The sequence below is a fragment of the Haliotis asinina genome, chromosome 6 (assembly GCF_037392515.1).
Source record: "Haliotis asinina isolate JCU_RB_2024 chromosome 6, JCU_Hal_asi_v2, whole genome shotgun sequence".
NCBI lineage: Eukaryota > Metazoa > Mollusca > Gastropoda > Lepetellida > Haliotidae > Haliotis > Haliotis asinina.
This window is the reverse complement of record NC_090285.1, coordinates 54567377-54583398: the sequence shown is the minus strand read 5'-3', so window position 1 is coordinate 54583398 and position 16022 is coordinate 54567377. Positions and strand designations below refer to the sequence as shown.

The 16022-nt window shown below is 40.7% G+C and overlaps 1 protein-coding gene across 1 annotated transcript; it reads left to right on the top strand.

Annotated features, from left to right (window-relative positions):
• Positions 1-895: 895 nt before the first annotated feature.
• Positions 896-1330, top strand: LOC137287960 (uncharacterized). The gene has a single exon (XM_067820325.1). The coding sequence runs from the start codon at positions 896-898 to the stop codon at positions 1328-1330; it is 435 nt and encodes a 144-aa protein (XP_067676426.1).
• The last annotated feature ends 14692 nt before the right edge of the window (positions 1331-16022 follow it).

Below are 16022 nucleotides of genomic sequence, written 5' to 3'. Positions count from 1 at the left end.
AGCTTTTTGTAATAACATTGCTTCTGTTTTGTGAAATTGTCAGTAATCTTTTCTCATCAGATCTGGGTCAGGCACTACCCTTAGTGGCTGGTTTTGTCTGTCACATAAACTCAGAAACAAAATCTAAATTAAAAAAAAAACGTTCCGTCGAGCCATTCTAGACCATTCGCTATCTCGTTAGACTAATATCATTCAGTATCATCACAATAGATTAAGAGTTCATTACCATATCCGCATACGGCATTCAGCAGACGACACTCGCTGCTGTGATGGATATATCTAAGAAATTTGTATTGTTCCGAGAAGGGACGTCCTTTCCGTTAGACGTTGACAATGTTTTACCCAATTTAAAGACATGGCCAAAGTCTACCACCCATCAGTCGGGTTTTCCGTCCAACGTGAATAATCCCTGCAGGCTACATGGACTGAAACTTCAGACTGACATCGTGATTTCTGGAAAAGCCATTCTCTGAAATATGACATTGATACACATGCCCGTAATTTTAGCGTGTGTCTCTTTCTGACTTCTTACATTCGTACAGTGTGGCATAAGTACAGTTGAACACACGCTCCCCCGCTGGGCCTGCCGTTTTCAACACAATTAATTAGTCCAGGGTAGAAACTAAGATATCCCATTCCATACGCACACTCTCACTAGAGACCTTAAACACGTTTAGCAAATAGGAAGGGGGTATTTCCTACACACAGTTAGACAAGGTAAATAAAAGCGTATACATCCGTACGTGCGTGTGAGAGTGAGTGAGTGAGTATGGTTTTACACCACTTTGGGCAATATACCAGCAATATTATGGACCCAGAAATGGGCTTCAAACATTGTACCCATGTGGGAAATCAAACTCGGAGCTTCGGCGTAGGCAGAACCTATTGATTCATCATGCCCATCTTCACCCACCATCTCCAGACCACCTTCCCCATCATCACCATCCACCATCTTCTCTATTCCAGTCCAGACCCCACACCTTCTTCTCCATCACCGTGGCCATCACCACCTACTGTCTGTCTTCTCCATCTCCGTTCACATCCCTACACCATCTCTATTATGATGTCCCTAGCCACTATCTTCCCCATCAGTCATGTCCATCACCACCCACCATCTTCCCCACCAGTCATGTCCATCACCACCCACCATCTTCTCCATCCCCGTCCACTTCCCCACATCTCTGTCACGATTCCTCTCGCCAACATCTTCCCCATCACTGTGCCCATCACCACCTACCATCATCTCCAACCCCATCCACAACCCTACACCTTCTCCATCACCATCCCTACATCCACACCACCTTGTCTATCACCACGCCCATCACCATGATATTCCCCAGCTCTATGCTCATCCCAGATCTCGACCACCTCGCCATCCACATCACCTCACTACTCACCATTCACATTACCATCCTCCCCACCTTCAGCATCACCATCACCTTTCCCTTCGACATGCCCATCCCCTGCTTCTCCGCGTCATACTCTTCACGCCTATCTCTATGACGTTCCCACAACCCCCACTTGCAATGCCACTGGTCATCACATCCCATTTACCGACGTTATATTATTTACACCAGACCAGGAGTTAACGACGACACACGCAACTAAGTTCTGTGTCTCCGTTTCACAGATTAATTGAAAATACCGCTGTGACCGTAGAGCGGAAGGTCAACGGACAAGTCGTGCTCAAAGCTGAGTGGGCAAGGGCTATAAAATGGCTTTAATCTGGAATAGCACGCGCAGCGAAACACTCAATTGCATGCCCGTCGGTTCATACAGCCAAACAGTGTCAAACTGTGATAGGTCGAAGTTGCGTCACTGCATTTTCCTTATTAATCACCCTTTAGCGGTTGTGGCGAACCTCAGTTAACTCGAAGTATTTAATGTGTCTCTTCAATCTCAACACAGCAGTGCTTCTCAGCATACCAGTTTGTCTCCTGAGAATCCCATCTTGATGATAATCAAACAAAAAATAATCATATAAAAAATACTATCAAAAGCCACCAAGGTCTGAAAATATACACAACTTTATTATGTACGGTCAGAGAGACACAGTTTTTGAAAACTGAATGCATCGTGACACATCGTTGTGATAGTACCACAGTATACTGCTACTGGGGATTCGAAGACGCAAGCACGCACGCACGCACGCACGCACGCACGAACGAACGCATGCACGCATGCACGCACGCACGAACGAACGAACGCACGCACACACATTAATATTTCATTTGCAGTTTCACTCCCCACTTTCAGCGGCGGTATGTAAATAATCGAGTCTGGACCAGAGAGTCCAGCTATCAACATCATGAGCATCAATTTCCGACCTACTAGGATACGATGACATGTGTCAACCATTTTAGTCTGCGAGCCTGACAAGCCGATACCATTCGTCGTCTCTTACGACGAACGTGTGTTACTGACGACCAATCAGAATGAACGTATGCTCCTCCAAACACGGGGTAATCAGGCACATTCACAGGCATGCTTGTAAACAGGGTTAAGACATTATGTTGTTGTAAGTGTCCTTGGAGTCAGCCACACCTCGATCAGCATGGCGAAGAATTGGTATCAGGCGTTTGGATCTGCTATATATACACTCAGAAACGACCTGCGGAATGTAGTGGTATTTGTGGTTCATTTCCGAGATCTCAAATCCTGTTTGACTTAACAACGGTTTGAGCGATAGCTAGCGAAGACACTGCATAGCATGAAGACGTTGATAGAGTCAGTGTGCATGGTTTACAACGCACCTGAAATCACACTTTGTACCCTTGCAGAGAACCGATGCGGAGTCTTTGAGCAGACTCTTTAACCATTAGGCTACCCTGATCGACAGAGCGAGGTGTAAATAAATAGAGAACGGAGAGAAGTAAATAGACAGAGAGTTAATAAAATATAACCGAATGGATAACAACTGAAGCGCGCAGACACACAGTCAGACGACAATTTTGGTAAACAAATCTAAAGAGGTCGATATTTTTAGAACAGTGAATTATTACAGATGAACTGATAACGAGGTACATACAGATGGAAGCACACACGACTCTGTGATTGGCTGACTTGGCCACTGGGCGCGATTATACACAGTTAGCAGAGATCATCAAGGGGTGTGAATTTGAGAAAAAAGAGCACTGATATAACAGCGAACCCCCGGCAGTCATCATCGCAATATATAACCAACTCCGGGACCCAAGATGACATAGCAGTGGTCTGATGACATTTGGATAAACTACATCGGCGCCTTGAGGCTGCAGTTATTGAATCAATGTAAATGTACACTTGTCTTTATCACCTGATTGTGCCATGGTGGTATCAACTATATTGCCTCATCGTGACCAGGAAGATGTGACGGGGGCCGTATCAAAGATTAGCAGGATACCTTTATGTAACGGCGACTACGCAGTCTTTAAAGATAGTCAACGAGTCATATTTATGGGCAAGAAGACCTACTGTAACACAAGACCTAGATACGACTCCTAGAAATACCTTCTACACGAGTTGTAACTTTTGTACGTACCTCGTAAATCTGAAACTGAATTCGAATTAACATTGCAGTTACCTGTGTATTCTTGATGCATAAATATTAAGAAGTGCTACATAGAATGAAGGATGATTTACAGGTACCAGGGAATTTTAAATGTAAACAAGATATGTTAGTTTTAATAAGTGTTTAACAGAATATGTTTTATCAAATGTATTTTCTCCATTGTATGGGTTTCTTGTTTCATATGATTTTCCTCACTCATGTAAATTGAGGATTGGCCGGACGCAATGTATTAATTTGTCTGGCATCGTGCCAAAAAAGCGGACCAACCAACAGTTTTCAAATTTGTTACCAACACCCCTTTGTTATATGTTTCTATTTTACATGTGTTTGTGACAGGCTATCTGACAGTTGGAGGGATGGACACAGTTAAAAGGGAGAGGCACGTCTGAGATGCTCTCGTAAAATCTTTGGTTACTTTGTCAAACGTGTCCTATTCCAAGGGAAACAATGTTTATTTTTTTCTGTAAATTTCTCGTATTAGGTGAGCTAGTTTTGGGTTCGCGTCGCTTTGGAAGAAACATACGAAATGGTGCAGGTTTCAGATATATACTGGTTGATGAAGATAACGATGTTTGTATATTCAAGACGATCTTTTTTAGCAAGCTGGAGGGACCTTGACCAATGTCCCGCCCGTACGCTTTGTCTCGTTAGGTGTATAGTCAGGGCATCAATACCATCAGCTGACCAATGGAAGTATTTTATTTGTTGTTGATACTGTCGATATCAGTGGAAGTAAATAACAAGTGATATAGTAAGACTGTCACACACGTTATACGGGGAATACAATCATATACATGATGATACAGTAAGATTGTCACACAATATATGGGGTATATATAGTGATATAGTAAGGCTATCACACACGTTATACGGAGTACAGATAGTGATATAGTAAGATTGTCACACACGTTATACGGAGTACAGATAATGATATAGTAAGGCTATCACACACGTTATACGGAGAACAGATAGTGATATAGTAAGGCTATCACACACGTTATACAGGGTATATATGGCGATATAGTAAGGCTATCACACACGTTATACAGGGTATATATGGCGATATAGTAAGGCTGTCACGCGCGTTATACGGGGTATATATAGTGATATAGTAAGGCTATCACACACGTTATACAGGGTATATATGGCGATATAGTAAGGCTATCACACACGTTATACAGGGTATATATGGCGATATAGTAAGGCTATCACACACGTTATACAGGGTATATATGGCGATATAGTAAGGCTGTCACACACGTTATACAGGGTATATATGGCGATATAGTAAGGCTATCACACACGTAATACAGGGTATATATGGCGATATAGTAAGGCTATCACACACGTTATACAGGGTATATATGGCGATATAGTAAGGCTATCACACACGTTATACAGGGTATATATGGCGATATAGTAAGGCTGTCACACACGTTATACAGGGTATATATGGCGATATAGTAAGGCTGTCACACACGTTATACAGGGTATATATGGCGATATAGTAAGGTTATCACACACGTTATACAGGGTATATATGGCGATATAGTAAGGCTGTCACACACGTTATACAGGGTATATATGGCGATATAGTAAGGCTATCACACACGTTATACAGGGTATATATGGCGATATAGTAAGGCTATCACACACGTTATACAGGGTATATATGGCGATATAGTAAGGCTGTCACACACGTTATACAGGGTATATATGGCGATATAGTAAGGCTATCACACACGTTATACAGGGTATATATGGCGATATAGTAAGGCTGTCACACACGTTATACAGGGTATATATGGCGATATAGTAAGGCTATCACACACGTTATACAGGGTATATATGGCGATATAGTAAGGCTGTCACACACGTTATACAGGGTATATATGGCGATATAGTAAGGCTGTCACACACGTTATACAGGGTATATATGGCGATATAGTAAGGCTGTCACACACGTTATACAGGGTATATATGGCGATATAGTAAGGCTATCACACACGTTATACAGGGTATATATGGCGATATAGTAAGGCTATCACACACGTTATACAGGGTATATATGGCGATATAGTAAGGTTGTCACACACGTTATACAGGGTATATATGGCGATATAGTAAGGCTGTCACACACGTTATACAGGGTATATATGGCGATATAGTAAGGCTGTCACACACCTTATACAGGGTATATATGGCGATGTAGTAAGGCTGTCACACACGTTACGCAGTATCTACACAATGGTTGAGGAACCTCATGACATGCTGCTAATGCTTTCCGTCAGTTACGTAACACTCAGTGCACTGTGTCAAGTCGGTATTGATTAGTATGGATCACGTACTTTATATAAAGTGATAGAAATAGATCCAGTCAGCAAATACACAAGCCTTTACCCGGTAAAAACACATGACATATGATCTGCCTTTGCAAACACTGCTTATTGCTTCTTAATACCCGATATCTCTCAACAAAGTCAACACCCCATACAGACAACTCGCAACTTAACCCCCTGGGCAAGAGCCCACGGGCCTGTTTTGAAGCCAAGCATGGCCCCACTGACTGAAATAGATGGTTGATAACAGGAGTGTTGTGATACACCGTTGTGGTGTATGGATATTTACAAAATATGCCTGACCGAAATGTAATCTCTGTGCATAGTGACACAACGCAGATACATGCTGAAACTGCACATGAACTTGTTTCTCTGGCAAATAATGCGGTATAGAGCTCGCTGCACTCCTAATATATACTAGTAATTGTGCAAACTGCATCCCCGGTCATTAAGAAAACAAAAAGAAAGAGTCTGGTCCGGTAATGTATACAGTGTGTGTTTTTTATAAGATTTAGAATCATTAATATACAACCTATAGCACGAAACAAGAATTGAGTGCATCGGTGACGACTTACCTTTACCGAGTTGCACGACGACTACGGCGGTGATTTGTGTGTACTCCAATCAGAGAGTCAACCTATCTGTGGACGGTAAAAGCAGCTTAGACCCGGCGCGGGATATTAGAGAACGGTTAATATCCTGTCCTCGCCATTCACTGTCCAAGCTGGGTTAATTCCTCCGACTTATTATTTGACATAAATTAATAATTTCCTGCACAGTCACTTTGATTAAACAATAGGATAATACGGATTACAACTCTGAAATATCGACATACATCACGTGACTCCTTCACCTTTCACCGAGCGTGACTTCAATTGTAAAACATGCGCTATTAAAAGCAGCATGGTGCATATGTATTTGTAACTACCACCACCAATATATGTTGCCTGCCTCGATATAACAACACACGTGGCTAACATACCCGCAAGTGCATTATTTCAATGATATTAATGTTGATTATTAACCTAACCATGTTGTTTAATAACATCCATTGCTTGAATCGATGTATTGTATAAATCGAATTCTGTACCTGATCGCATGTGCGATATAGTGAAAGTTTTCTTCAAAGTTACAACTTATGTCAAGATATATACATGCTTACGTTATTCATGTCAACAAATTATGTGTAAACAGTACAGAGCGGTTTGGTTGCCATGAAGTAGATGGCACTTAAGCAAACATTAAACCATGTTGAGGACATATATTTGTTATTTTGGTCTGTTACTTCCTTCTTTGTAACTTCCTACTTCAATGGATTGGTTATTTCACAGAGATCCGAGTTATGTTTTTCCATTGGTTTCCCAGACACAATCTTTATGGCGGGGGCGACATATTTAACCAGCTGTTGATTCACGAATCACTACTGAAGTTATCACATAGGTTTGTATGAAATAATTAATACACAAGGGAAAATATATAATAATAAATAGTTTATTTGTATATAAGGCCATTCGACCTACAGTACAAAATAGTACATAGTATAGATAAATACCCGATATGTATATAATATGGTCAAAGAAGCAAATTGTACTGGCAGTATTTCGGAGAATACACTTCTAATAGATACATGACATGGTTGTTCGTTATGTTACATATTTGAGGACATTGGATGGAGATAAAGTGACCGGTTGGATATAATATGGGATATATAATATGCATTACATAATGCAACACTAACGCTGACATTTTTCTGATCAACTGACTATCAAATATATTACAACAGCACAGGATTATATGGGATGGTGTATTATATAGTTGTATTAGATATCCGAGGAGTATACAAAAATTAAAGACTTCAGGCAAAGACCTATTTCACACTTGATGACTTTAAAACTATACATCAGCAACCTCTTCGGAGGTTATTTCCTAAAAAGATATGTTGAAAGACTTGCTCAGTGTGCCCAAATGAAAATGATAAACGGAAACAGATTGTTGGAAAAAACACCATCAAACCATTCATGGCATTGTGACAACCGGCGTCGAACCACGGTCTATTTCAAGAGGTGTGTTAGTTGTTTTACGACGCACTCAGCAATAATCCAACTATATAACGGCCGTATGGAAATCATCGACTCTGGACCAGACAACCCCATGATCAACTGCATGAGCATCGATCTGCACAATTGAGATACGATGACATGTGCCAAGTCAGCCAGTCTGACCATCCGATCCCGTTAGTCGTCTCCTACGACGAACATGGGTTGCTGAATACAAGTTCTCACCCGGATCTTTTGTGGTTCTGTTGTTACAGAAGGGTCCTTTAGCATTTATAGGACACCACGTCTGTATTATGTCCTTGGTTACCATTGTATGTTTAATCTTAATGTTAGTGCGTATGGACCGACCACAATCAAATGGCAATGTCAATGAAAACATTTTAAAAGGTGTATATGGATGCATTTTCTCAGTACAAAACATTTAATTTATGTATAAATACTCTTTGTTATACATAAAATGGACTGTATTAATCTGTTGATTAAAATATATTTGGACAAGTAGAGAAAGAAAAATATCGTTCTCTCTTCAAAGCTGTATCCTGTCTTCAGTCCTTACATTACATTTCGTTGAAAGAAAGTCCAAACATATGTAATGTTTATTCACTGTACTTTTTTATCATTAATTACTAATACTGCTGCTGCTGCTGCTGCTGCTACTACTACTACTACTAATACTGCTGCTGCTGCTGTTACTACTACTACTACGACGACGACAGCAGGGTTGGGTAATGCAGAGAGTTAATATATCGAGATATATTGCGACACGAAAGCATACATTGCGATATGTATTTCAATATATTGCAAGACGTGTATTTTTTCAAGAAAAAAATACTTATAATCGAGTTAATGCATATAGCAGAAAGTACAGCAAAATCGCTATGATTTTATAGCTTTAATAACAAGTCTTAATCATGACAAAACCATTAATGAGTCAAAAAATGCAAAAGACGTGAACAGAAATGAAGAACACAAGTTCGAACCGAACTGAACTTGACTTTCGGTGTGAAAAACGCACATATCTCAAGATTTCAGAGTCTTACGCATGCATGCAAGTTTCCAGCATGCATGACAAAAATGACGGTTTTCGATCAACGTAAAGCAATACGTATCGTTTTCATATCTGAAGCGGTAAATATCGGTAAACCGGTTTTATTACGTCGCCCTAACCCCCTGGATGCCGAGTTTTTTTTCAGGCGCACATTTCCGTAAGGTTTGAAAAATGAGCGTTGTGCGAGGTTTGCGCTCGCGTGGTCCTGGATCTGCGTGCGACCATAAAATTGCACAGAAATGTAGAATATTTAATTTCCTATCCGTTGGTATAAATATAGCTGCGGCTACCTCAGGGATTTGAGAAATAGACACTGCTAAAAGTTGTCCAAAACTTTTGTGTGTGTTGAAAAACAGTAAATTTCTCCGTTTCTTATCGTGCACCAATAAAAGCCCTCTGCTACGATTTTTTTAAATTTGGCATCTTTACGGAAAGTGTGAGCGAAGAAAATACAGCTTGATATCGGAACGACATAAGTGTATATGAAATGGATGTATGTGCTAATGCATAACGTCATACTCACAAAATCAAACATGACCTGCAATAAATGTCAAAAATCGATTTTCTTCTATGACGTCAAACGTCGACAGAGAGTTCATGCACTTATAAAGATAAGGGGGCAATACTCCGCAATGGTTTACATTAGGTCAATGTAACTCAGATCACTTGGAGAGAATTTGCTGTGGATGCGGACAGTATATTTTCGTTATGTTTTGTTCAATACAAGTATTGTTCAAACTATTCCAGTACAAAGTTCCCCATTGTGAGAGGATACCTTTTGGTAGTTTCACAATTTGTGAGAAAAGATGCCAATGTACTACATGTACATCAAAAAGCAGGTAATAGCGATTTGGATGTCCCTATCCGATACATAATTTCTTAGATTCCCATATTCTCCTGTTTGTGTAGACGTATTTTGATTAATTTTGCATCATTATTAACGGGGTAACAGCCACATTTTCAAATGTAATGAAATAACTGAAAATAATGCGACAGTTTAGCTGACGTCACGGCATGTTTTGTGCATTTTGTGACGTCGGAAAAAAGACGACTCTGGTTGCTGATTAGTATATATCTAACGTAATTTCCACTCAATGTGTAAAAGATCTCGGCTTCTGTGTCAAAATTCAACACTTTTTAGCCAAAATATAAAATGAATGGTTTTACTTTTGAAATAGTGTCCTGAATGTATCAACAATTACACGGTTTTACTACATATCTTATTGTGAACAACACGCGCACCTGTCTAGCACCATTTTACCGTAAAGGAAAATTTCACAACACCTGAATATTCATTGGATATTAATTTAGGAAGTAGACGTTTCTTCTTATGATTATGACGCGGTTACCATTTCCAACATATCTTTAATAACCGTGGGCGAAGTCTGTAAAAATATGTTTCAACTACTGCTGAAAGCAACACACTCAAATACTTAACGTTAAGGATCGAGGGGTAGCCTAGTGGGAAAGCGTTTGTCCATTAAGATGACATCCAACGTTTAATTCCCCATATATAGAGGATATTATATGAGAGCTCATGTCATATTATGTTTACGACACGCGTACCTAAATATCGGTGTATCCCTCCCTCTCGCGCGGGAAATACCAACATTTATAATGTGTGTCAGTGACCTCCGTCGTTTGTTGTTGGCAGTAAATGTTTTTAAATCGATGCCGCTGTTTCTATTTTTATTTTATTAAAAATTCTATTCATTTTAGCTATTATAACGGTAACGCTATTTTTCAGGGCATTATCATTTGCAGAGCTACTTATGACGTCAAAGGGCTTGATAATGGCCCGTCGTCAAGCATTTTGCGGTTATTATCGAGTTACAGTGGCCCGCTCATTTCTGATAACGTGCGGGCGTTTTATTGATAATTCTATCAATTTTAGCTATAAAACTTCTTACCGACACGTCAGACGAACTATAACGTCAGACCGACACGTTAGACGAACTGTAACGTTAGACCGACACGTCAGATGAACTATAACGTTAGACCGACACGTTAGACGAACTGTAACGTTAGACCGACACGTTAGACGAACTGTTACGTTAGACCGACACGTCAGATGAACTATAACGTTAGACCGACACGTCAGATGAACTATAACGTTAGACCGACACGTTAGACGAACTGTAACGTTAGACCGACACGTCAGACGAACTGTAACGTTAGACCGACACGTCAGATGAACTATAACGTTAGACCGACACGTTAGACGAACTGTAACGTTAGACCGACACGTCAGATGAACTATAACGTTAGACCGACACGTTAGACGAACTGTAACGTTAGACCGACACGTTAGACGAACTGTAACGTTAGACCGACACGTTAGACGAACTGTAACGTTAGACCGACACGTTAGACGAACTGTAACGTTAGACCGACACGTCAGATCAACTATAACGTTAGACCGACACGTTAGACGAACTATAACGTTAGACCGACACGTTAGACGAACTATAACGTTAGACCGACACGTTAGACGAACTATAACGTTAGACCGACACGTTAGACGAACTATAACGTTAGATCGACACGTTAGACGAACTATAACGTTAGATCGACACGTTAGACGAACTATAACGTTAGACCGACACGTTAGACGAACTATAGCGTTAGACCGACACGTTAGACGAACTGTAACGTTAGACCGACACGTTAGACGAACTGTAACGTTAGACCGACACGTTAGACGAACTGTAACGTTAGACCGACACGTTAGACGAACTATAACGTTAGATCGACACGTTAGACGAACTATAACGTTAGACCGACACGTTAGACGAACTGTAACGTTAGACCGACACGTTAGACGAACTATAACGTTAGACCGACACGTTAGACGAACTATAACGTTAGACCGACACGTTAGACGAACTGTAACGTTAGACCGACACGTTAGACGAACTGTAACGTTAGACCGACACGTTAGACGAACTGTAACGTTAGACCGACACGTTAGACGAACTATAACGTTAGACCGACACGTTAGACGAACTATAACGTTAGACCGACACGTTAGACGAACTATAACGTTAGACCGACACGTTAGACGAACTATAACGTTAGACCGACACGTTAGACGAACTGTAACGTTAGACCGACACGTCAGACGAACTGTAACGTTAGACCGACACGTCAGACGAACTGTAACGTTAGACCGACACGTCAGACGAACTGTAACGTTAGACCGACACGTCAGACGAACTGTAACGTTAGACCGACACGTCAGACGAACTGTAACGTTAGACCGACACGTCAGACGAACTGTAACGTTAGACCGACACGTCAGACGAACTGTAACGTTAGACCGACACGTTAGACGAACTGTAACGTTAGACCGACACGTCAGACGAACTGTAACGTTAGACCGACACGTCAGACGAACTATAACGTTAGACCGACACGTCAGACGAACTATAACGTTAGACCGACACGTTAGACGAACTATAACGTTAGACCGACACGTTAGACGAACTGTAACGTTAGACCGACACGTTAGACGAACTGTAACGTTAGACCGACACGTCAGACGAACTGTAACGTTAGACCGACACGTTAGACGAACTATAACGTTAGACCGACACGTCAGACGAACTATAACGTTAGACCGACACGTTAGACGAACTGTAACGTTAGACCGACACGTTAGACGAACTATAACGTTAGACCGACACGTCAGATGAACTATAACGTTAGACCGACACGTCAGACGAACTATAACGTTAGACCGACACGTTAGACGAACTGTAACGTTAGACGGACACGTTAAACGAACTGTAACGTTAGACCGACACGTTAGACGAACTGTAACGTTAGACCGACACGTTAGACGAACTGTAACGTTAGACCGACACGTTAGACGAACTGTAACGTTAGACGGACATGTTTGTCGAACCATAACGTCAGGATGACAGGTCAGACAAACTTCAACTTGTGTCAGTCGCTGCTGCTGTCCAGACTGTTGTGTACATACTTGATTCATACGAAAGGAGAAAATGCAGTATAACCTTTAAACAATCATTTCACACCAGATTACACAGTTGTATTGCCACGCGTGGTGCGCATGTGTCAGGGATGTGATTTATGGTGATTTCAGTGAACAAAGTGGTCACGAATTGCCACTTAACAGCATGTTGCAAGAAAGACATACATTGTGAGAAACGTGTTACATAACACGGAAGTCGAAAAATTGCTTGCAAGCATGTTCTTTGCCGTTCTGTGGCTCTGTTCGACACAACCGTACTGGAAACATGGGATCAAGGGTTTGAATCCAAAGTTGGACTTGACTAGGTTTTGATGTTAGTCAACACTATACACAGGCCTGTTAGACTTTCGACACGGTGGGAAAGATCTTTATTTTGCATAGAGCATGGAGCTCTCGACATTACGCTGAGCAGATTGGTGACAAGGCACATTTATTAAACTGTAGGAGCAAGTGGCCCAGTTGTATAGGTCATCGCAGAACGCTGTTTGTATTCAGTCCAATCTCAGCTGTAAGGCGGGTAAGCGAATCTGACCTAAACGAAAGTACATGAATTTTGAGCCCTTTCTGTACGCCACTTCTTCAGAACGGTTGGGCTGTAGTCGCCTAGTGGTTCAAGCGTTGGCTTGTCACGCCGACGTCCGGGTTCGATACCCGGGTGTCCGTGGAATATTGTTAAAAGTGGCGTTAGGCTAAACTCACCCTTCCGAATGGAAACTGTTGTGAATGTTGTCTTTACAAAGTGTCACAATCCGGGATTTGATTTGGTAAAAACAATATCGATAATTCGGGATATTCGGGACTTCAGAGTCTGTAAATGCATAATGAACTATTTCCAAGAATGTCATTTATGTATATGTAATCTTCTGCAAGCGTCCGTGGTTTGAGCCGGGCCCGTATGTAAGTAAACATTGTATGTGAAAATATGATGGTTATAGTCTCTGTTGTTTCTACTTATTTTATGGTAGTAATAGGGATTTTTTCAAACTCTGTCGTGCATTTTTTATCATCCGTATATTATGGCTTGATTGTGTTCCTTTAACGGTTATTCTGTTTCTTGGAATAGGTATTAAAAGCTTCTCACATCTCTCCTCGTGATGTTCTGAAACACTTACGTTGTCCTCGCTCTGTAAATTATGGGCTTTAGGCTTTCGGGCAAATACAATATTTCGTCACGACGTACAAATTTCACCCTGAACTATGGTCCAAACCCCCTCCCTGTAGTTACTTCTCCACTCGAGTGAATGAGTGAATTACCTCACTTTTATCTAAAGGTAGCTTCTCCTGTCACTAGCGTAAATTTCTTTTTGACCAATAATTTACAAAAGATCCAAGTTCAAAACTTGCCTTAACATGAAAATGGTACCACAGTTACATGTTTGTGGAATCAACAATGAAATAACAGCAATGCATTCCTCTATAATGACATAGAAAAAGTAACTCCAATATTTTTTCAGTTTAAATCCATATAAGCGACAAACCCTAATATAACAGGAAAAGAGTTTGAGGGACAGCCCCCAAGCTCACCCACCCACCCACTCACTCACTCACTCAAAAGTTTTGCCACACATACACTTTCATGTTTCTCTGACATTCAATTAAATCACCGGCGTTCAACAACAAAGGGCGATTGTCCCAATCAGCGTCTGTCCCACCTGAAGTAATTACCTGTAATGACGGAAATCACCTGGCGGTCTCATCTGGATCAGGGATCGACAGAGAGTTTATCAATGTCTGTCGAGTCGATCAATATCCACGCAGAACAGAGGTCATCAGGGCGTTCCCCCGTAATCATTGGAGTGATACAGGGAAATACAGTGAACTACACTTATTACGAGGCCATGGGACAATCAGTTTCACTTCGATATAACCGTAGTTCGTGATTCTTCTTTAGAAGAAAACGAGCAGCCACAGGATAAGGCTGTGTTCGTTATATCAACCAGTTCGTTACAAGCGTTTATTAAAACGTAAAATGTACATCATGGGACATTGACATGATATACCACATAACACAGCTTAACAATGACACATGTACCAGATATGATCAAAAGGGTGAGCTTTTCTCTACATTTATACAAAAGACACTTCAAGAAAAGAGAAAGATTATATAAATGAAACATCTGATCTTGTCATTTTGCATTGCGTTGGAGGTTCCAGGTCGTCTGTTCAATAGCGCTTGCACAGGTTAAGAGTATGCGTCTTGTGTTAGTTTTACGCCGTACTCAGCAATAATCCAACTATATAACGGCAGTCTGTAAATAATCAGGACCAGGCGATCCAGTTGTCAACAACATGAGCATCGATCTGCGCAATTGGGAAAGTAATTTATACAAGAAAAGAGTGTGTGCCAATGAAGATAATTAATACAAATATTTGCTCTTTTTGTCATTCAGAACCAGAAAGCCCGCAACATGTATTCATAAAATGTAATCGTGTACAGGAATTTTGGAGAAAGGTTGAAAACTTTATTAATCCTACACAATGTGATGTTCCCATTTCTGATCAAGACATTATCTATTGCAACAGTACAGTTATATATTCATATTTCAAGTATAAAACAGAATGAACTGTTAACTGATTGTTTTGTTAACATCGTCGTTGATGTGTACAAAGTATGAAGAATTATTTCATCTAAAACCTATGCAATGCCATGACTAAATTTCTTTCGAAATGGAAACCTTTGAACGACGTATTATAACGTAAACATACACTTGTCATGTTCATTCTATGAGCGATTCGTTTTATATGCTGTACAATGAATGCAATTATTCACAAATGGAACTTTCTGTATACCTACTGAAGTGAAATGAATAAATAAAAAGTGTCAACCATGTCAGCGAGCCTGACCACCCGATCCCGTTAGTGGCTTCTTAAGACTCGCACAGTCGTACGACTCGTTACAAGCATGGGTTGCTGAAGACCTATTCTACCCCGCATCTTCTCGAGTCCAAATATAAAGAAAAATGTTTTTAAGTTTGTGCGAAATGTTGATGGGGTGTCGAAGTGTTGATTGCGTTTCTGATAACTTGATGTG

Coding starts and splice junctions, on each gene's coding strand:
- LOC137287960 (XM_067820325.1), top strand. CDS start 896: ATGCCCATCTTCACCCACCATCTCCAGACCACCTTCCCCATCATCACC.